At 42.5% G+C, this 21,072-nt stretch overlaps 1 protein-coding gene across 5 annotated transcripts in view; it reads left to right on the forward strand.

Annotated features, from left to right (window-relative positions):
* The window catches only part of ADARB2 (adenosine deaminase RNA specific B2 (inactive)), a 604,351-nt gene that overhangs the window by 538,150 nt on the left and 45,129 nt on the right, over window positions 1-21,072 (forward strand). For all 5 annotated transcript variants that reach the window (XM_037835667.1, XM_037835670.1, XM_037835668.1 and 2 more), the window contains 3 exons: window positions 1,159-1,327; window positions 4,917-5,068; window positions 13,110-13,278. In XM_037835667.1, coding sequence (XP_037691595.1) covers window positions 1,159-1,327; window positions 4,917-5,068; window positions 13,110-13,278 — 490 coding nt within the window. The remainder of the gene's footprint in view (window positions 1-1,158; window positions 1,328-4,916; window positions 5,069-13,109; window positions 13,279-21,072) is intronic.

Below are 21,072 nucleotides of genomic sequence, written 5' to 3' on the forward strand. Positions count from 1 at the left end.
AGCTGAGCCCCACCCAGACCCTCCTCCATCTCCCCCATCCATCGGTGAAATGTCATTCTGCAAAGGGACATGTTGGGTGAGGCATTCGGCTGTAATTCAAGTGGAGCTGGGCCCCGCCATTGGGTCGATATGCCTTTAACGCCTCTTCAGGGCTGGGCAGCAGCAGCCCTCCGAGCCAATGTTACGCGTTTTACAAGTGCTCTTAGGTCCAGATTGCCATAAGGACATATGATACATTGTGCCTCCAACTCTTCTGAACCACTGAACCTTGCCTTCTACAGATTTAGAGATTTGTTCAAGCTTCAGGGCAAAGCCCAGTTAAGGCAAGTAAATCAGAAAAGCAAGTGTCTCTGGACTGAGCAGTAGTGTGCCCTATGGAGTAAATTGCCCAGATCCTGTATGAATTGAGATAGAGGCTTGTTTAGAATTGCAAAGCTCTAAATGAACTGGGTCACCTGGATTCAGCAGGTCACCTGGGCTCTGTGACTCCCTGGGAGTCCTGGGTGGTTAGAAGGGATAGCAGGTGCTGAACTCCTTGGCCTCAGGGGTCTGGGCTCTGGCAGGGGCCCCTGTGTCACTTCTTTAGTAGCAGGTCACCACCACTCTGCCTCTATCGCACATCTTATTTTCTCAAGCCTCTGCTTTACAAAAAGTGGGAAAATGCAAAATCTTCCATGTCTCATCAGGTAAAGAATTGCACATCTGATGCCACCATTTGGACCAAACTTAAATGTGATCACATTTACCTTGTTTTTTGAAAAATGGGATTCTCCAAATGAGTGCTTTCAGCCTAATTGCTGGTTCTGAAAATGAATTAATGAAAGCCATATCAGAAACCAGGTGGAAACAAAGTCCTCCAAAAAGCCTCTCCCATAATTCACAAACAAACCCCCACAAAGCAGCAACTACTATTGTTCCCTCCAACCTGGAATGTTAGCTGTCTCTTTAAAAGGTAAACTTCAAGGCATGTTTTCCTTCAAGAATTGAAACTGTCCGGAATTGGATTTCTCAACCATCTAATGAAGGTGAGAGAGAAGATTAAATCCAAGGGCACAGGGTGAGCCCCTACCCAGGAGAAGGTGACAAGCGGTCCTTCACGGGGGAAGGGCAGCCCCCAAGCAGTTGTAAACGCCTTCCTCTGTGTCCCTCTTTCCCCAGGCTTGGATGTCAGGCAAGCTCAGGTAGTCGCACTGTCATCAGGCACCAAGTGCATCAGTGGCGAGTACATCAACGACCAGGGGCTGGTGGTCAACGACTGCCACGCGGAAATTGTGGCAAGAAGAGCATTCGTTTACTTCCTCTACGCGCAGCTGGAGCTGCACCTCAGGTAAACACATCCCGGTTGATGACTTAGTGAGCTTTCTGGTTCTCCGTGGGGTAAAAAATAAACCTAGCCCCCAGGCATCTAAATTCTTGGCTCTTTATGGTTGATTTTCTGCACCTTCCAGTATCCAGGGAAAGGAATTACTGCACAACCAGTGCAGAATGGGTTTTTCCCTGCATCCTGCAGTTTTCCTACACCTGATGAACAGCTATGAGCTATGAGCCGTAAGTTTTTTTTCAGATTATTGACAATCCCTTAAGCACCAGCAGTGTGGCCGTGCAGGCTGGTAAAATATTGAAATACCAGGCACCTTTCTTATTATCATTTCTCTCTCCAGCAGACAAACGCTCTGTTTGCCTGTGAGTCATTGCCATAGATGCTTTTCAAGGCACATGCACAAGCTCCCACACACATGCCCACACACGTGCCAGACACACATATGAACACATCTTGTCACATGCTCATTCCGTTTAATAATACTGCCTATCGAAACATTCAGGAGATCTCTAAAGGGCAGCATTTTATGATGAATATAGCATCCCAGGAATAAAAGCGTAAGTCGTTAGCACAGGTTCTTTCTTCATGAGGCTAAGCATGCTTTCCTAGAAAATAAAGGAGATTATTCAGAAAGGGGGTTGTCATTCACAGCCATCTCTTTATTTTATGTGCTGTCAACTCTCAGTCAAGGCACTTCTCCAGTTAATTACTCATATTCTAATTATGAAGGACTCTAGAAGAATATCAAACTGTAGAACTGGCTGGAGTACAGAGATGTTCCCAAAAAGGAAGCAGACAACCCAGTTCTGGGTTTAAACTGTGCTGCCTTTACTGTGGGTTAAAATGAAGGCACTATTTTACCCACCACTAGCGCTCCAGCTATTATTAATCCCATAACTAGCCTTATGTTAAAAGAAAAAAAGAAAAGAAAAACAAACAGGAGAAAATGGCTGTCTCTTGGGAGCGGAAAGCCGTTGCTCCCTCTCTGAAATACATAATTGCATTGATCGAGCTTGAAAGTGTGTCCAGTTACAGTATTATGTTACTTGGATCAATGTTACCTACTCCCTGGTAAACTTTCATTTCAGCTGTGGAAACGTGCCAAGTTAGCATAGCCATCTGTGCTCGATTTTGGAGAAATTGTGGCTACTTCAAGCAGGACCCAAATTCTAATATTTCCACAGGGTTCTGTGCTTTCTGCCCAGGTGAGCAGTAGGCTCACAGGAGGACTGAAGGCTCAGCACCTCCCCTCCTTCCCTCTTAGTTCCTTCTTTCAAGAATTTCTCAGCCAAGGAAACTTTGTATCTAGTGTATGATTTCTGCAAAACCCACCAGACCACCTCTCATGACTCCAGGCCACAAGACTGGCTGCCATTTTGATTCTTTCTTCCAAGCCTCATTGCAGAGTGTTGGGGCTCAATTTCCCCTGGAGCCTCCCTGGGCTGACTGCATATATGACAAGTAGCAAAGTCTGGCTTTAGCACTATCTTGTCATCTTCATGGAGCAGGGGTCATCCTCTTCCCCAATTCTCCCTTTAACCACACATTCCCTCATTTGTTCCATTTTCTAAGAACTTGTCCTCGGGTAACCTTATTCAATGGCTAATGAAGGGTTTTAAAATGTTATCTGTTTCTTTCCCACTCCTCTAGGAATATTTGCATTTTAATGGGGTGTTTTCAGATGAAGAGGCCTTTGAGACCCTAAGAAATGGGGGGATTCTGGTGTCCCCATGGCCGGCAGTAAAGAGGCAGGCTGTCAGCTGAGCCAGCCAGCATCTCTCTCTAAAACATATTAAACAGGCACTGAAAAGCAGGTGGATTTGAGCATATGATATCTCAGATGCTTTCCTAGCCTGAGCTGTTTAGTCATCATGATTTGATTGCATTGGTTCTGTTTGCCAGAAACTTTTCTTTGATGCATCTTCCTAGCTGCCCTTTCATGTTTTATATTCTTTAAAGCAGTGTTCCTCGAATACACTAATAATGGAATCTTGGTGGGGATTTAGTGAGCCACCCTTTCCTTCCCTTTAGCATGTGGAGAAGTCAGACAAAGGGAATAAAGGCCCAAATAAATGCCAAACAGATGCAAATAAAAGCAGTACCTTAATTCACTCAATTAATTTTTATCTGAGCCTCTGAGAAGCGAGCCGCTGCCTAATGTATTGCCCCACATTAGTTCCAGGATGCCTGCCAAGGGTGTGGCCAAAGTGGGATATAGGGAAACAGAGTTGGAAACCTCTGAAAATGTGGGAAGGGTTTCTCCTAAATATCCAACTGCTCAAATGGAAATATTCCGAAACACCCTGACCTCTAGGCTGCATCATAGAAAGCAATTCGGCCAACATTTATCATGAGCTCACTATGTGCCAGACTCTAGACCGCTGGCTGGGAGGCTTCCAAGACAAATGAGTTCCGGCCCCTGCCCTGCAGTGGGGGCAATCGGCAGTGGTTACAAAAAGCCAGCACGAGGGAAGCCCATGGTCAGGATGTTCAGAGCAGCTGGAGCGTAACACAAGCTCGAACGTGCAGCACGCTGTGAGGCAGGCCCTGAGCTGGAACTAGAGGAGAGCTCATTTGCTTGAAGGGTGCTATGGAGGAGGAGGCTCCCCAGAAGGGATTTGAAGAGAGAATGTGTTTGGGTAGCCAAGGGGAGGGCAGGGGTCTGCCGGTGGAAGGAGCAAAGGCACAGAAGCGGTGAGGCGTGATATGATGCCTCAATGGTTTCCTGGGGAGGAAAGTTCTGTTCTGCTGCCTGTGTGATCTCAGGACCCAGCAAAACAGAATCCATCACCAATGAGGCAGAACTGTGTAAAAACAGCAAGAGTGGCAAAAAAAAAAAAAAAAAATTACTGCCTGTAAGTAATGAGACTAAAATCAGGGAGAGAGGAAATACAGACAAGTTTGGATTTCCTTGGAGAAAGGAAATAATGCCAACTGTGGGGTCTCCCCACCTCAGGCTGAGATGGAACCTCCCATTTGAGTTGAATGGCCAACTGTGGAGAAGATTTTTCAAGGGCAAAAGGTCTGTATCCATCAAAGATTAGGAGTCTCCAGTTTTTTTTGAGCATACACCCTTGGTCACAGTCAGATGCAGAAGAAAAATGGGAATCCATATATTTAGATTCCTCAGTTCTTACTGTTTCCACTTTGCCATTTTGGCTGTCAAATCCTATCATCTTTTTAAAATCCCTTTTCTTTTTTTAATACATACACATTACCCCTGATGCTACATAAAATTAGCCATTTACTGTGAGAAATTGCCATCAAGAACATTATGTGAATGCACAGGATGATAGTTTTATAAATATATCTATGGAGGTTAAAGTCAATGGAGAAAAGCGACTGTGAAAAATAAACCTGAAATGTAAATGTTAAGAAAGGGTGAGGATGGCAGAATTTCGGCAGGTTTTGTGTGCTTTCCATGGTTTCACTCCTCCGTGTTTTAGACATTTTATTGCAAGGGGAAAACACAGTATCGAATGTGAAGAGGGAAAAGATTGGAGAACTAGGCAAAGCAAGACAAAAACATTCACCCAGGCGGGGCGTGTCTAGCTTGGTTCATAATAAATGACCCGGATCCTCTTTGTCATCCTAGCAAACGGCGAGAGGACTCGGATCGATCAATATTTGTGCGGTTGAAAGAGGGAGGCTACAGGCTGAAAGAAAACATTCTGTTCCATCTCTACGTGAGCACATCCCCCTGCGGAGACGCGCGCCTCAACTCCCCATATGAAATCACAACGGACCGTAAGAGACCACAGTTTTACCTTTTTAAAATAAACAACCCACCCAAGCTCTCCTCTATCTGGTTCAGGGCTCACTCTGCCTGGAGACTGGTTGCAATGTGTGTCCAGGGCCCATGTGTGCTGAAAGTGGACTGCTTCTGAACCACCTGGATAAGTCATACCTCTAACATCTTAGTCTGAAATGCCCAGATCATAGGGGGAACGGTCGCTGGAGGTCTAAAATTAGCTATTTAATTGCCGTAGTTCTCTACTTTGTTTTAATAGGTCAGGCAGGCCGTATATCCCAGGCTGGAAAATAGAACGGATGAGAATGTAAATAAGATTCACATGGAATGGGAGCAAATTCAAACTGGCTTTGTTTGCCTTCACTTGCAATTTTGTGGAGAATGAAGTGCAGCTTTTATAACTAAGCCAAGGGAGAATAATGCCCTGGCAAGAGTCTCTCGCCCCTGTGAACTGGAGTGGAAGGGTGGGGGGTGGAAGTCATCTACAAAGTTGCCATTGCTGAATCGCCTTCAACAGGGTCTCCCTTTAAGCATTTGTAACCAAGGAGACAGAGGGGATGGGTGCCGAAAGCATCCAAGCCCCCCTCTACCCCTTCTCAGTCACCTCTGTCACCAAAAACAAGTGACGCTGTGCCCTGGGGTTTGGGGAAGGCAGAGGTGGAGTGTGAGTCAGTTTGGTTCATAATCTCAGTAACTGCATGATAAAGTGTTAAGGGTTAACCCTCCCCCCCTCCTTAAATGTCATTAAAAAATTCTATTATTGATATAATATATGTGGGTCTAGATATGCACATATATGTGTGTGTACGTGCATGTCTATACACACACACATACACACACACACTTCTGAAAACTTTCAGAAGCAGTGCTGGGTGAGTCTTCTGATCTAGGCAATGAATTAAATATATATGTGGTGAGAGATCTGCTCCTAATAAACATGCTGAAAAATCAAAAGGCTTATTCTTGTGCTCAGAGGAAATCCACGGTAGAAACATAATGGACAACGATAGTTATTAAAGGTTTATGTTAGGCTTTCTGATTTTTCCTTCCATGGAAGACTACCTTTGTGTTCCAATTACCAAAGTAAGGGGAAAATAGACATTTATTGAAAGCCTGTTGTTTCCCCGGCTTATGATGAATGTCTTCACCAAAAACAAAGAGTGGCTTTTTTTTTTAGCCTCCATGTATTTAACCACCTTCTCTAACCCACAGATTCGATGCTCATTCAGAGAAATGCATTATCTTATTTGCCAATTTTCCTTCAATCCCATCCCATTCTCATTTGGAGAACAGTTGGATGGAATTCTCCATAATGAGACAAAAAGTAACATTTTTGCACCCTCTGGAGATTGAATGAGCAAATCAAATTGAATTGAGAATCAAGGAAAAAGGACACATTAAATATCAGTGGCTTTTAAAGGAACCGCTCCAGGACAGTGAGGGGCTTTGGGGGAGGGCCACTAGTCACCCTGAGAAAGCGAGCCCACCCTCCCACAGAGGGAAACAGACCCTGCGGTAGGCCCTGGGTGAAATCATGCAGTGTGGCTTCACTCCCAAGCAGCTCTCAGAAACTTAAAAAAAAAAAAAAAAAAAGCATAAAGTGAAGTTGATTTTTTTTTCGTGGAATTATTCATCAAGCTGGATCTACATGATGTCAGCTATCCATAAAAAATTGTGACATTTGTCCATTCAACAGCTACTTGGCATTATCTTCCCATTTTTTAAAAAAAAAAGGTTTGGCATCATGAAAACCCAGCCTTGGAGGCCTTCAGACTTTCTGCAAAAAAAAAAAAAAAAGTCCTGCAAAAAGTTTGGGATGAGCCCTAATTTATCAAGCTTCTTTCTTTGCCTATTTGTCCCCCATTGAGAATCAGAAGGTCTGAGGGAGAACTGCAGGAGATTTGAGTCATGCTCCGAGACCCACTGGTCTCTCTCCAGAGGGAGAGTTCCAGCTCATTGAGTTTTTCCTGTCTCTGTATATTGGGCACCAAATGCAGCCTCTCTCCAGCCCTTGATTCCAACTTGCAATGTCAGTGGTTTAGAAAAACAAACAAATATATTCTCAGATGCACCCTGGGGATCACTTCCAGACACAGATGTCTTTTATTTCATGGTGCTTTTAAGAAGTGGCAGGTGCTAGTAGAAGAAAAACTAAAGCATTTTCCTCCCGTGTTTGCTGCAGATACAGCCAGGCAAAAAAGAGATGCTACTGCTGGAGTTAATGCCTTGAAGGCTGGTGTTTGGCTCCAACTCTTTCTATCTGGGGACCCCCAAGAAGGCAGGGCATTGGCAAGTTGGAAAAGTAGGCTCCTTAGGCAAAAGTCCTACCTCTATCCTTCCTTGTTTGATAGGCCAAGGAAATCCAAATTCCCACCATCCTTGGTTTGGAAAGATCTATCAGAGAGACTGCTCCATGGACCCAGCCTTCTCCACACCTCCTAAGGAAAGCACAAACTCTTAAGAATAACTTCTGCAACAATGTTAATTTTAAAGAGAGAATTCTCTAAGTACCCCTTTAAAATAAGAGCGGTAGCAAGATTTCCATATTGCCCATTTGTGCAATCTTTTTCTTTGCTACTCTTTAAAGTGTGAGCACTGGACAAGTGAATGCGAGTGACCAGGGCCTTTGTTTTGAAGGGCCCCTCCAAGACCAGGCCAATGGCAGATCAGTGGTTACAAGCCCTCTGGCCAATGGCCAGGGCAGGACAAGCCTTGGAGCTGGGAGCTTTGAAAATGAGTATTGGAATTAGTCCCAGATATCAGCCAGTGGGGCACCAGTCTACCCTCGGTGCACCCTGCAGAGATCCCACCCCCACCGTCACTTCAGGAGTCCACTCTGCTAACTGAAGCCCAGGTAACATTGTTCCCCTGGACCTACTGTCCCCCAAAGGGTCATTGTAACATTACACTCACAGATGCAGAGACTGCAGAATACAAACATCCTCAGTCCATGAAACTCATATCTTCATCAGGGAACTCATGAGTCCACCACAATTAAAAGAAAGCTTAAGCAACAGAGTTCTTAGTTCTTTCTTCTCTGGGAATTGGCTCGTTTCCTCTTGCCAGGATATTGCCCTGCTTTATACCTGAGAACTTGAGCTCATTTTTTTCTCACTCCTCACTTGGTCTGCATAAAGCTATTGTGCCATCACCATATGGGGCCTGCAGCCTACTTGCCCCTCTATTAACCTGCAGCTGTGCCAGAATTCTCTTCTCTCTCTCTCTTTCTCTCTCTTTCTCACTCTTCTCACCTTCTGTCCTTCTCCTGCCTCACATACATATGTGCATGAACATGTATCTAAAGCATCAGGATCTGCAAACACACCTATGACATGACTAAGTTGAAGGGAAGTGTGCAAACTTTGAAGTCTCCTGTATTGTTCTCTCTTACTTTAAAGAGTGCAGGAACCCAGAGCAGAGCAAGAGTAAGAAAAGTTTGTAGATATGATTAAACAATTATTAAAGCAAGTACTATGTAAGTAATAAGATGGCCTATAAGAGAACAGACTCTGACTAAGAATTTCTAAGAACAGATGTCTGTCTTTTCCACCAGCCTCAGGGTATCTACCTTCCACCAGGAATCTCCATTGCCTCACAGCTCTACTAACCCCTCGGAAGTTTCCATGAGTTCCCTGGAGCCCCATGAGTCAGTCTTCAGCGCTATTGCAAATCTCCCAGGTACAGAACTCTGTGTCTGCGAGATATTACGGGGACCCTCACATTAAATTCCAGCCCCATTTCCCTGGAATGTCTGTGACTCAGGAAATCCTATATTCCCCAGTTTTATTTTATGTCCTCAAAAAACAGTCATCTGGATGGATTATAAATTCTCCATCTCTGGAGTCTTTAAACATAGTTCTCAACACCAGTTGGTCCAAGATATTTTAGACCTGTTGCCTGCAAGCTAAGGTATGCCTTAGATTTGGTTGTTTCCAGACCTGACTTGTTCTCAGGATCAACTGGGATGTTTTTTTAAAATGCAGATTCCTGCCACACACTCTTTTCCCAAGTTTCTGAAGCATTGGGTGTGGGGTAGGGTCCAAGGAGCTATAGTTTTAGAACTTCCCCAGGTGATTCTGATGATCAGTCATGTTTCAGAATCACTGGATAAAAACCTCCTTTAATTGTCCCCTGTCCAGCTTGGGCATTTATTTCCTTGAATACATAGTGGAAAGGTCTGTTTGGGGTGCGGTCAATTGAGGTATCTGGAAATGCTAGGCAGAGCTTAGAGCAGGATTCCCTGCTCAGCAGCTTGGTAGTCAGACAGAAAAAAACTTTCAGGGGTGCACAGCATATGCTACGAGAGATAAGTTGCTTCAGTGGCAGACGTCTACAGACCAAGGTCTCTGATCTCAGGCAACTCAAAGCTACTCCATTCATCTCAGGTAGCACAAAACTACTAAGTCATGGGACTTCTAAAACTTTAAAAGGCCAAGGGCCGTTAGAGCAGAGACAAATGCCTAAAAGTCATTGTCCTCACACCACCAGAAGAATATCTTGTTTCCTGGGATGAGTTTTGAGTCCAGCCAGATCCCAGGATCCTGCTGGATTCTCAACAGGGAAAGATTCCCGACTCATCAGTGATGACTCCATTATCCTCAGTGCTTTCTAGAAAAGCTGGGCCGGAACATGGCAGTCAGTTAAGAACCTAAATGTAAGAGAATCATATAAGGATCCAAGGCTCTTAACTGTGATTGAACAACTACTGTTCTCCTTCCAACTCACCAACCACCTTAATGCAAATTCCTGTGTGATTCTCTTTCCTGGCATGCTTTTTAGGTAACCTGGTAAATTTAGTTCTTGATGGCTCTTTCCAAGGATACATCGGCTTTGTTAAATTTCCAATCTATCTCCCATGATATATGTTATGGGAACTAGCAAGACTATGTTATATATTTATTTTACAAGCATATGCTTAGTGCATAGTATGTTCCAAGTCAATTCCATTCATTGCATATAAGAGCTTTTCTAGAGATAGAATCCAAATCCCACAGAAAGTAAGGGACTCTAAAATACAGTTTCTTAAATTCCTGTCTTCAGATTTGCCTAATGAGTTATGGAAACATACACTATATGGTAATATTCATGCATTGTAAGACCAACAAATTTATATGACCTCATAATTCTTCATCAAAACTATTACTATCATCATCATCATCAAATAAGGCAAAGGTCACCTGCATGACTATTTAGCAAAAATTGTTAATACTATTATTAGATTGCTTAACAGAAATACCTTCTGAAGATGGTGTGAAAATTAATAGTTTATTTAATGTTTAAAAATATTTTTTTTCCTTTCTAATACCTACTTTTTTCCATTTTAACTCTTTCTCCCCTATACCACTGTAGGGTCTGTGTATCACTGTTTAAATAGATCTTTAGCTACCTAAGTGGACTTCTTTAATTGTCATTTATTTCCATCTGCTTTTGATTCACACCCCCACCCCTAAAAAAATAAAAGATTCACTTGGACAATTTTCTAAACCTCATTACTACCCTTAATTTATCTTGACATCAGTCCCAAAAGGTAAGAATTTTAGATTAATAAACACCATAATGAAAAGTCTGATGACCTGAAATATTAGAATTAGATTTTAATATTCTGATGGATTTAGAAGTATTTATGTCTACACAGCAGGCAGGCTCTTCGTGTTTGATATCTCCACTTATCTCAGACACACTATAAATCCACTACAGATTATTTAAATTCAGTTCCCTGGAATTGCTGGTTAGATTGACATTTTGTTCTGCTTGAAGTGGCATCTTCAACTTCTTCCTGCCTCTTGCAATTAGTGAAGAAAGAGCCAGAGGAAGCAGGTTCTACAAGATTACAGACACTCAGAGTCACACTGGTACTGATCAAGCTGATCAGAGAGTGTGCTAGAAAAGACAGCCTGGGATTTACCAAGTCCCAAAATAAACACTTCTTGGAAAGATCTCATGCACCTGGCTCTTCAGGAAAACTTATGCTAGCTCGAAAACTTTGGGTTAATTCCTAGAAACCAGTTGTTAATTCAAACCAGGTCTCCATGTCTTCATGCCATTAACAAACTATAAAATTTACTTTATGGAGAATTATTTATACAGGAGCAATTTAGAATTTAGAAAAGCTTTCAATATAAGAGGCAATTTTTGAGGTCTGGGGAAAAAAATGGTACAATAATTGAAGTGCTGGGAGAATGGTAAGGATACTGTAATTACCATAAAGAGAGGGACAGAAAGTATCATATTCATTGAGCAAATATCCCCAAATAGAAGATTGAAGAATCTAACATTGTGGTAATTTGTTCCTGTTAGGTTACACTACTTCCGGTCTCCATATTCTGCCTGGCCAAAGAAAATTGTTGCTAGTCAAGACTACATATGAATAAAGTAAAAAGTCAGGTTAAAATAAATGCTTGTGCAAGTTTTTTGTGTGTCATATGAATTATTTTATGTTTAATTTATATTCATCAGCATCATCATCACCAGCATCATCATCATCATCCTCATCCTCATCATCCAATTCCTAGTACCATTTAAATAGCAAACAAGAAATTCCCTCTCTAACAGGTGGAGAATTTGGCATTTATTTGCTGTGATCAGTGAGGGTCAGCCTCATCTTGCTGCTTCTTTCCACAGATGACTCGCAAGTCCAGACTTGAGTCTCTCCAAAATCTGACTGGTAGCAGGGTCAAAAAGCAATACTTCTCAAGAATTTACTTTCTGCAATGAGTTTAGCTGTCTTTCTTCCCAAAAAGACAGCATTTAGGGTATATGAATGTGTATTATCAGAATTTCAGTTCTTAAAAACAATGAGAAAATCAACTGGAAATTGCTGATGTTTCAGAGGAGAATGCTCTTAAATATACCCAACTGTTATTTATAATTTAGTGCCTTCACTGAGGGTAATCAAAGGGAGGAAATTCCATTTGTACACATTCTAAAACTTAAATAGAAACTTAATAAAGGAAGCCTTTAGTATTCATTTATATTATCATATGTAAATAAATGTCAGAATCAATATGTTATTTTACATATAGTTTATATGCAAAGCAGTTAACCATTTCTATGCTACAATATAATCCAGACCTGATAAAAAGAAAGAAGAAATAAATTTAAGCTTCCTCCTATTCATGCTAGTTCCCCCAAAGAACTAAGAGAGCTCCAGAAAGGAAAGGAGAGAGACTGCAGAAAGAATTAGGAATCTACAGAGACCTAGTCATAGCTACATCCTTTCTGGGCCTAGCAGAGGGCCTGGCTCACCTGGTACCTTGATAATAACAGGAATGTAATGAGTGCTTGCCGTGCTGCAGGCATTGTGCTAGCACTTTTACATGTACTATCTTATTTAATCCAAACAAACTGAAAGGCAGGTGCTATTAGCATCCCCAGTTTAAGAGGAGGAAACCGTGTCACAGAGATTTTAAGAAACTTTTCCCAGGTGACATGGCTAGTAAATGGTGTAGCCAGGATTCAAGTCTAGACCAGGGGTGGGTAAACAGCAGCTTATTGGCCAAATCTGGCCCACCACCTATTTTTGTATGGCCCACAAGCTAGGAGTGCTTTTTACATTTTTAGTGCTGATAAAAGGAAAATAATATTTCATGACACAGAAAACGTATAGGAAATTCAGATGTCCGTGCCCATAAAAATGAAGTTTAATTGGAACCCAGCCATGCCCATCTGTCAGATTGTCTGCAGAAGCTTTGGCACCACAATGGTGGAAGAGACCAGAACACATGGCCCCAAACCTAAACTACTTACTCTCTGGCTTTTGACAGAACATTTGCTGACCCCCAATCTAGAGAGTTTTGCTCTGCAGCCTGGGCTTTTAACAGTGTACCTTATTGAAAAAATGCAGACATTCCTCCCCTGCCCTGACATTATTTCTGAAACCTGTTTTCTCATGATTAAGCCTAATCGCCATGGCACCAACATCCTTGGGGTGTTTTCTGGCTACACTTTCCCCACCATGTAAAGTTGCAGAATCCAGAATGTCTCTTTGGACAAACACACCTCCCTGCCGTCTTTTACCTGCTTCCTTTTATTTCCTAGTAAACAGCAGCAAACATATAGTCAGGAAGTTCCGAGGACACCTGCGCACAAAGATCGAGTCTGGGGAAGGGACCATCCCTGTCCGGTGCCACAGCGCGGTTCAAACGTGGGACGGCATCTTGCTGGGGGAGCAGCTTGCCACGATGTCTTGCACGGACAAGATTGCCAGGTAATAGCCCAATTTGTTTTCCTCTTACAAAAGTCAGCTTTGGGCTGTAATATGGGTGGGCTGTGCTCCTGGGACAGAAATGTCAACAGGCAAAACCACGGGCTCCTAATCTCTGTGTGTCTCAATCCTGTTTAAGATAAAATAAATATGGTATATATTGTCAAGCGATTGGTAGATGGACACCTCCTTTGCTAAACTCACAGATCCTCTCTTGAATAGTAGTTTTCACACTTTTAACCCCATATATGGGTGGCAAAAAATGCCTTTAAAAGCCAATTGCCTAACAATTCCAAACAAGCAAATAAATAACACCCCAGCTGGTTTGGGTCTACCATCCCCTAAATAATCTGATTGCCATCAGGTCTGGCCACCACAAAATTGTTTAAGACGTCAAGAGTGCTTCACATACTCTGCTCATCTTTCTTCAGCACCATCCCTGAAGTCACCCTGCTCCCCAAAACAAGTTTCTTCCACTTGATGCCACTGCCCAACATGTCCCTTGGCCTCCTGATTTCCAAGCCCTAAGGACAACTCCACCCTCACCTCCTTCTTGGTCCTCCTCACCATCAAAACGTGGGGGATTTGTGTCTCTGTCTCAGGCCCCTTATTCTTTGCTAAAAATCTGATTGACTGTTTCAAGGAAAAATACATCTCCAAAGAATAAGATCATCGGAAAGCATGATAGCTAACCTACTACTCTCTTAGACCTCAGTTTTGATGCTCCAAGAAGACCTCCAAAATCTCCACTGAGGGAACATTTCTGTAACTTTGGTTTGGAAAATATTCAAAAGGCACACTTTGGTGGGGGGTGGGGATATCAACAGCAGCATGAGTTGGCTTGGGGAGCCACAGGCACTTCCTGAAAGGGCCATAAACCCCAACCCCCACCCAAAGCCACACATGATAATAATGATAAAAGTGGTCAAAGAAAACCTGTGTTTAGAATGAATAGCAACATCTTTTAGTATCTTTGATAAATATATTCATCTGTAATACATAAACTAAGTAAAAATAGCACATTGCTATACAAATGTAGTTTCAAGACAAGTCCCTCATGTCCCCAACTTCCAACCACATTACTGTCCCTATGATCCATATGATCTATATGGAGATGTGGGGAGCTGAAACCAGTCAGGAGATGGGAAGATTGGTCTCACAAGAACATGAAGGAATAGGGAGGTTAAGAAATGAGAGGGAAAATGAATATGAAGGATATAAGGAAAAACAGAGTTGGTCATTTACGGGAATTAAGAAGTGCACACTAAGGCAGTAAGCATCTTGTACCTACAAAGTGCCTGAAATTCCCACTATCACAGAATGATCTGGTGAGTGGCTGGGGAGAGTGGGTCAAGTGCTCCCACAATGCCCAGTTAAAATACAAATGTCTCTGGTGTGGTTTCCCCTGATAAATGGTAATTCCATGAGATGGAGACTGATTGCCTTGTTTGTTGCTGTACCCAAGGGCCTAAACCCTGGCACATAATAGATGCTCAAGAAATATTTGTTGATGGACTGCATGGTTCCCTTATTTACCTATTATAACTCAAATTATCCATCAGTTGTTTGTCTTTCATATTGGAAAGCAGAGAGGAATGAGGGGAGAAGTGAGTTCTGCTTCAAGTACTAAGGTGGTAAAAAAAAAAAAAGAAAAGAAAAGAAAAGTCAGAAACATACAGAGCAAAGGAAAGGCAGGCCTCAGACCAAGCAAGATAAGCCCTTAGTAGCCAAGGTGCCTTGACATCATACCCTCCTGTGGGACAGAGGGCAATAGAGACCCTTAGCTTGCTCCAGATGGTGTGCAGACTGTGGAGCATCACTATTTTTGCCTTCTACTTCTGCTCCCAGAGCTCAGCTGCAAAATGTCTTTGTTGCCTCTGTGAGATTTCTTGAGCTACAAGGCAGATAAAACAACAGCCCCTGAGAGCAGTGATTTTAAATTCTCATGGGAAAGTACAAAAGGCTACCGGAAAAATGGTGCCGTTTACTTCCCTGCATTTGATTGATCCCAGCTCAGCCTAATGACAATAAATCAAAGCACTGGCTTCTGTATCAAAGGGGAACAAGCCATCATCATCAAATATCTCATCTTTACAGAAGAAAATGTATTTCTGTTTTGTAATATTTTCATCTACTCATGAAGTGAAAAAAAAAAGCAACAATTTTCACTTTTAACTGAAATTCTCTTGGTGCTCTAAGATAACATGGGATTTCTAAATTAACTCTCTGATTCCCTAGAAAAATGAAGTAAATGAATTCAGTAGCATTGAAATTCTGTTGTCTCTGGGATCTTAAATATCAGTAGACAGTGAGTTAAGCATGGGCGACAAAACCTGCATTATATTTGTTGTCGACAGATCTGTCAATGCCAGTGTTAACAGTCCAAAAGTCAGGTTTTTCTCTTTTTAATAAAATCTACTTGAAAAATAAAAGTCCACACTGCCTGTCTTCTCCGGGGTTTTCAAAGAGTTTCCTGGAATGAGAAAAAATATTCTTTTCAAAAAGAGAGTAGAAGTTTGGGAAAATTTTAATGTCTGTGGCTCTGGATGGGTTGAAGTGACAACTGTCTCTGCCTGAATTTATCCAGGAATTAATCTTCCAAGAGTTCTGATCATTTAGAATTCAATAATTGGTCTTTTTCCATTTAGTTAGTTCTCAGTCATCAAATCTGATGGACCCCACGAGTGACAACCAGAGGGAAGGAGCACATTTGGGAGGTGAAGGGGGGGTGCTGGGGAAGAGTTGGCCCCTGGGCCCTGGCATGGAATTTGCCCCCTTTCTTCCTATTGACTCCTTTGTCAACTTCCCTCTACCTTCTTATTCTTTCATTTGCTTTGTCTTGTCCCTCACTCCAGTTTCTCTCTCTCTCTTTCTCTCTCTTTCTCCTCCCACAGCACTATAACTTCTTTGTTGCATTAGTAATGTTTACTCCCTAAACATATTGTAAATTATTCTGTGTCCCCTTTCATGATGGAGACTTGAAAAATCCTCTCTCTCTCTCTAAGAATCATCTCCCTCTCTGGTCACTTCCCCACATCTCTGACTCCATCCACACATCCTGAACTGATTCGCTCATCGTTTGCCGTCTTTTGCTCCAAACCACCCCTTCCCTCCCTGTCTGTAAGCATCGTCCTCTTCAGGTTCCACCTCTTCCACCTCCACTTCATTCCCTGCACTGAAATTTCTCTATTTCACTTTGCCCTGATACTGCTGCTTCTGCTTCTGAGACCTGACCTTCAGTGGGTTATCTGTGTCACTTGATTTGCATGATGTCTGTCACAGTGAGATGCACATGACAGCCCCTGATAAATAATACCTCTCGATAATGATAATGAGGAGAGGGGCAATGACGAGGATGATGATGACAGAAATAATGCCACTAGCTCTGAAGCAGCCCTGCCTGGGTCAGGCAAAAGCAACTGGCATCAAAGCACATTCTTTGGCATGGAAGTATTTGTGCATCTACCAGCAATCAGAACCCTGAACATAAGATAAGGATGTTAAAGTTAAGGCATGACCTACTTTAGAATAGAGCCCCATTTGCCAGTTTTGAGCTGGAGCATATGTTACTGCTAATGATTCAGTACCATAAGCCTCTGTAGCATGCATTATTTGTACAGAGGTTTCATGAGGAGACCATCTGATGATGTACGTGTTCATCTGTTTTCTATCCTTTACAAAAACAAAACTTAAACCTAGGGCTTAAATAAAGTTCATAATAAAGGGCCCTTTGTACACAAATACACATGGAACATTTTAACTCAATGAATTAAATAGCATGACATTCAAGGTTCTGTGTGGAGTGTGGGGGTGTGAGGATACAAAGAAGTAGAAGTCATAGTCCCTCCCATCAAGGAGATTATAAAACAGTGGACAGACTTGACTATAGAAAGCTATAATGCATGATACAATGTACTAAGGACAGTGATGTGCTAGAGTCAACTTGTCCCACAAGAGCTGATTACTAAATTTTCAGGGAATTTTGCCAGCCAATTGTTGAACACACTCCTTATCAAAAATTAAATGATGTAAACTTACATTTAAATAAGTTATATTAAAAACAAAGTTATTCAGTACTCAAAACTCACCGCTTCCTAATTATTTTACTACATTTTACTATTACTTATACACTTAAAGTTATTTACATCTATTGTATCTGTATGGTAAAAATACTATAAAATGGAGTGCTGCTGTACGTCTCTTACTAACTCAGTATTCAGTGACCTCACGTTGGTGGCTTGAAATTGGCCAGTCATGATATTTATACCACAGAAATTAGCAACAGCTACAAATTAACACTTTTTTTTTGAAAGCCATTTGTTACCAATACACCACTGAAGGTAGAATCGTGAGAGACCTTCAACAAGTGTACACATAGTCTAGAAATAAAATATTTGACACTGGTTACGTAGTCCATTTTGGTTTACTAAAGCTGCCAGAATGCAATATACCAGAAAATGGGTTGGCTTTTACAATGGGGATTTATTAACTTACAAGTTACAGTTTTAAGGTCATGAAAATGTCCCAATTAAGGCAGCAATGGGATGGTACCTCTCTGAAGACAGGCTACCAGCGAGCTTGGGCTCCTCTGTCAGTTAGCAAGGATCATGGTGACATCTGCCTGTCCTCTCCTGAGTGTCATTGTGTCCAGCTTCTGTCTTCAGTGGCTTCCCCTCAGCTTCTCTGGGGCTTTTTCTGTGAGCTTCTCTTCATTTCATCTCTCAGCTTCTGTATGTTATTTATCCTTTTATAAAGGATAAGGATAAGAGGTTTAAGACCCATGTTGGAGCAGGCCTCAGCTGAAATAACATAATCAAAAGTTCCCACAGCAACAGATCTGCACCCGCAGGAATGGATTAAAAGAATGTGGCCTTTTCTGGGGTACATAAAGGCTTAAAACTACCACATAGTCCATCAAGTGTGCTAAGAAAGGAATGGAAACACAAGGATTAAAAGCGAATGGTCGAGAGGCGGGGCAAGATGGCAGACTGGTGAGCTGTATGTTTTAGTTACTCCTCCAGGAAAGTGGGTAGAAAGCCAGGAACTGCGTGGACTGGACACCACAGAGCAGTCTGTCTTTGGGCATACTTCATACAACACTCATGAAAACGTGGAACTGCTGAGATCAGCGAAATCTGTAAGTTTTTGCGGCCAGGGGACCCGCGCCCCTCCCTGCCAGGCTCAGTCCCGGGGGAGGAGGGGCTGTCAGCTCCAGGAAGGAGAAGGGAGAATTGCAGTGGCTGCTCTTACCGGAAACTCATTCTACTGATTCAAACTCCAACCATAGATAGACTGAGGCCAGACACCAGAGACTCTGAGAGCAGCCAGCCCAGCAGAGGAGACAGGCGTGGAAAAAAAACAACACGAAAAGCTCCAAAATAGAGGCAGAGGATTTTTGGAGTTCTGGTGAACGCAGAAGGGGGAAGGGTGGAGATCAGGCCTTGAGGCGCATATGCAAATCCCGAAGCAGGGCTGATCTCTCTGCCCTGGGCACTTTTCCTTAATGGCCCTGGTTGCTTTGTCTATTAGCATTTCAATAACCCATTAGATCTCTGAGGAGGGCCGTTTTTTTTTTTTTTTTTTTTTTTTTTTTGTTTTTTTTTTTTTTTAAATCCTTTTTGCTTTTTCTAAAACAATTACTCTAAGAAGCTCAATACAGAAAGCTTCAAAGAATTGAAATTTGGGCAAGTCAAGTCAAGAGCAGAACTAAGAGAGCTCTGAGACAAAAGGCAATAATCCAGTGGCTGAGAAAATTCACTAAACAACACAACTTCCCAAGAAAAGGGGGGTGTCCGCTCACAGCCACCATCCTGGTGGACAGGAAACACTCCTGCCCATCGCCAGCCCCATAGCCCAGAGCTGCCCCAGACAACCCAGTGTGACGGAAGTGCTTCAAATAACAGGCACACACCACAAAACTGGGCGTGGACATTAGCCTTCCCTGCAACCTCAGCTGAATGTCCCAGAGCTGGGAAGGGGGAGCAGTGTGAATTAACAGAGCCCCATTCAGCCATCATTTGAGCAGACTGGGAGCCTCCCAACACAGCCCAGCAGCCCAGAACTGCCCTGGGGGGACGGCACTCACCTGCGACATAGCACAGTCATCCCTCAACAGAGGACCCGGGGTGCACAGCCTGGAAGAGGGGCCCACTTGCAAGTCTCAGGAGCCATACGCCAATACCAAAGACTTGTGGGTCAGTGGCAGAGACAAACTGTGGCAGGACTGAACTGAAGGATTAGACTATTGCAGTAGCTTTAAAACTCTAGGATCATCAGGGAGATTTGATTGTTAGGGCCACCCCCCCTCCCCAACTGCCCAGAAACACGCCCCACATACAGGGCAGGCAACACCAACTACACACGCAAGCTTGGGACACCAATTGGGCCCCACAAGACTCACTCCCCCACTCACCAAAAAGGCTAAGCAGGGGAGATCTGGCTTGTGGAGAACAGGTGTCTCGTGGACGCCACCTGCTGGTTAGTTAGAGAAAGTGTACTCCACGAAGCTGTAGATCTGATAAATTAGAGATAAGAACTTCAACTGGTCTACAAACCCTAAAAGAACCCTATCAAGGTCAGCAAATGCCACGAGGCCAAAAACAACAGAAAATTATAAAGCATATGAAAAAACCAGACGATATGGATAACCCAAGCCCAAGCACCCAAATCAAAAGACCAGAAGAGACACACCTAGAGCAGCTACTCAAAGAACTAAAGATGAACAATGAGACCCTAGTACGGGATATGAAGGAAATCAAGAAGACCCTAGAAGAGCATAAAGAAGACATTGCAAGACTAAATAAAAAAATGGATGATCTTATGGAAATTAAAGAAACTGTTGACCAAATTAAAAAGATTCTGGACACTCATAGTACAAGACTAGAGGAAGTTGAACAACGAATCAGTGACCTGGAAGATGACAGAATGGAAAATGAAAACATAAAAGAAAGAATGGGGAAAAAAAATTGAAAAAACTCGAAATGGACCTCAGGGATATGATAGATAATATGAAACGTCCAAATATAAGACTCATTGGTGTCCCAGAAGGGGAAGAAAAGGGTAAAGGTCTAGGAAGAGTATTCAAAGAAATTGTTGGGGAAAACTTCCCAAATCTTCTAAACAACATAAATACACAAATCATAAATGCTCAGCGAACTCCAAATAGAATAAATCCAAAAAAACCCACTCCGAGACATATACTGATCACACTGTCAAACATAGAAGAGAAGGAGCAAGTTCTGAAAGCAGCAAGAGAAAAGCAATTCACCACATACAAAGGAAACAGCATAAGACTAAGTAGTGACTACTCAGCAGCCACCATGGAGGCGAGAAGGCAGTGGCACGATATATTTAAAATTCTGAGTGAGAGGAATTTCCAGCCAAGAATACTTTATCCAGCAAAGCTCTCCTTCAAATTTGAGGGAGAGCTTAAATTTTTCACAGACAAACAAATGCTGAGAGAATTTGCTAACAAGAGACCTGCCCTACTGGAGATACTAAAGGGAGCCCTACAGACAGAGAAACAAAGACAGGACAGAGAGACTTGGAGAAAGGTTCAGTACTAAAGAGATTCGGTATGGGTACAATAAAGGATATTAATAGAGAGAGGGAAAAATATGGCAAACATAATCCAAAGGATAAGATGGCCGATTCAAGAAATGCCTTCACGGTTTTAACGTTGAATGTAAATGGATTAAACTCCCCAATTAAAAGATATAGATTCGCAGAATGGATCAAAAAAAATGAACCATCAATATGTTGCATACAAGAGACTCATCTTAGACACAGGGACACAAA

This window comes from Choloepus didactylus, chromosome 5 (assembly GCF_015220235.1).
Source record: "Choloepus didactylus isolate mChoDid1 chromosome 5, mChoDid1.pri, whole genome shotgun sequence".
Classification (NCBI taxonomy): domain Eukaryota; kingdom Metazoa; phylum Chordata; class Mammalia; order Pilosa; family Megalonychidae; genus Choloepus; species Choloepus didactylus.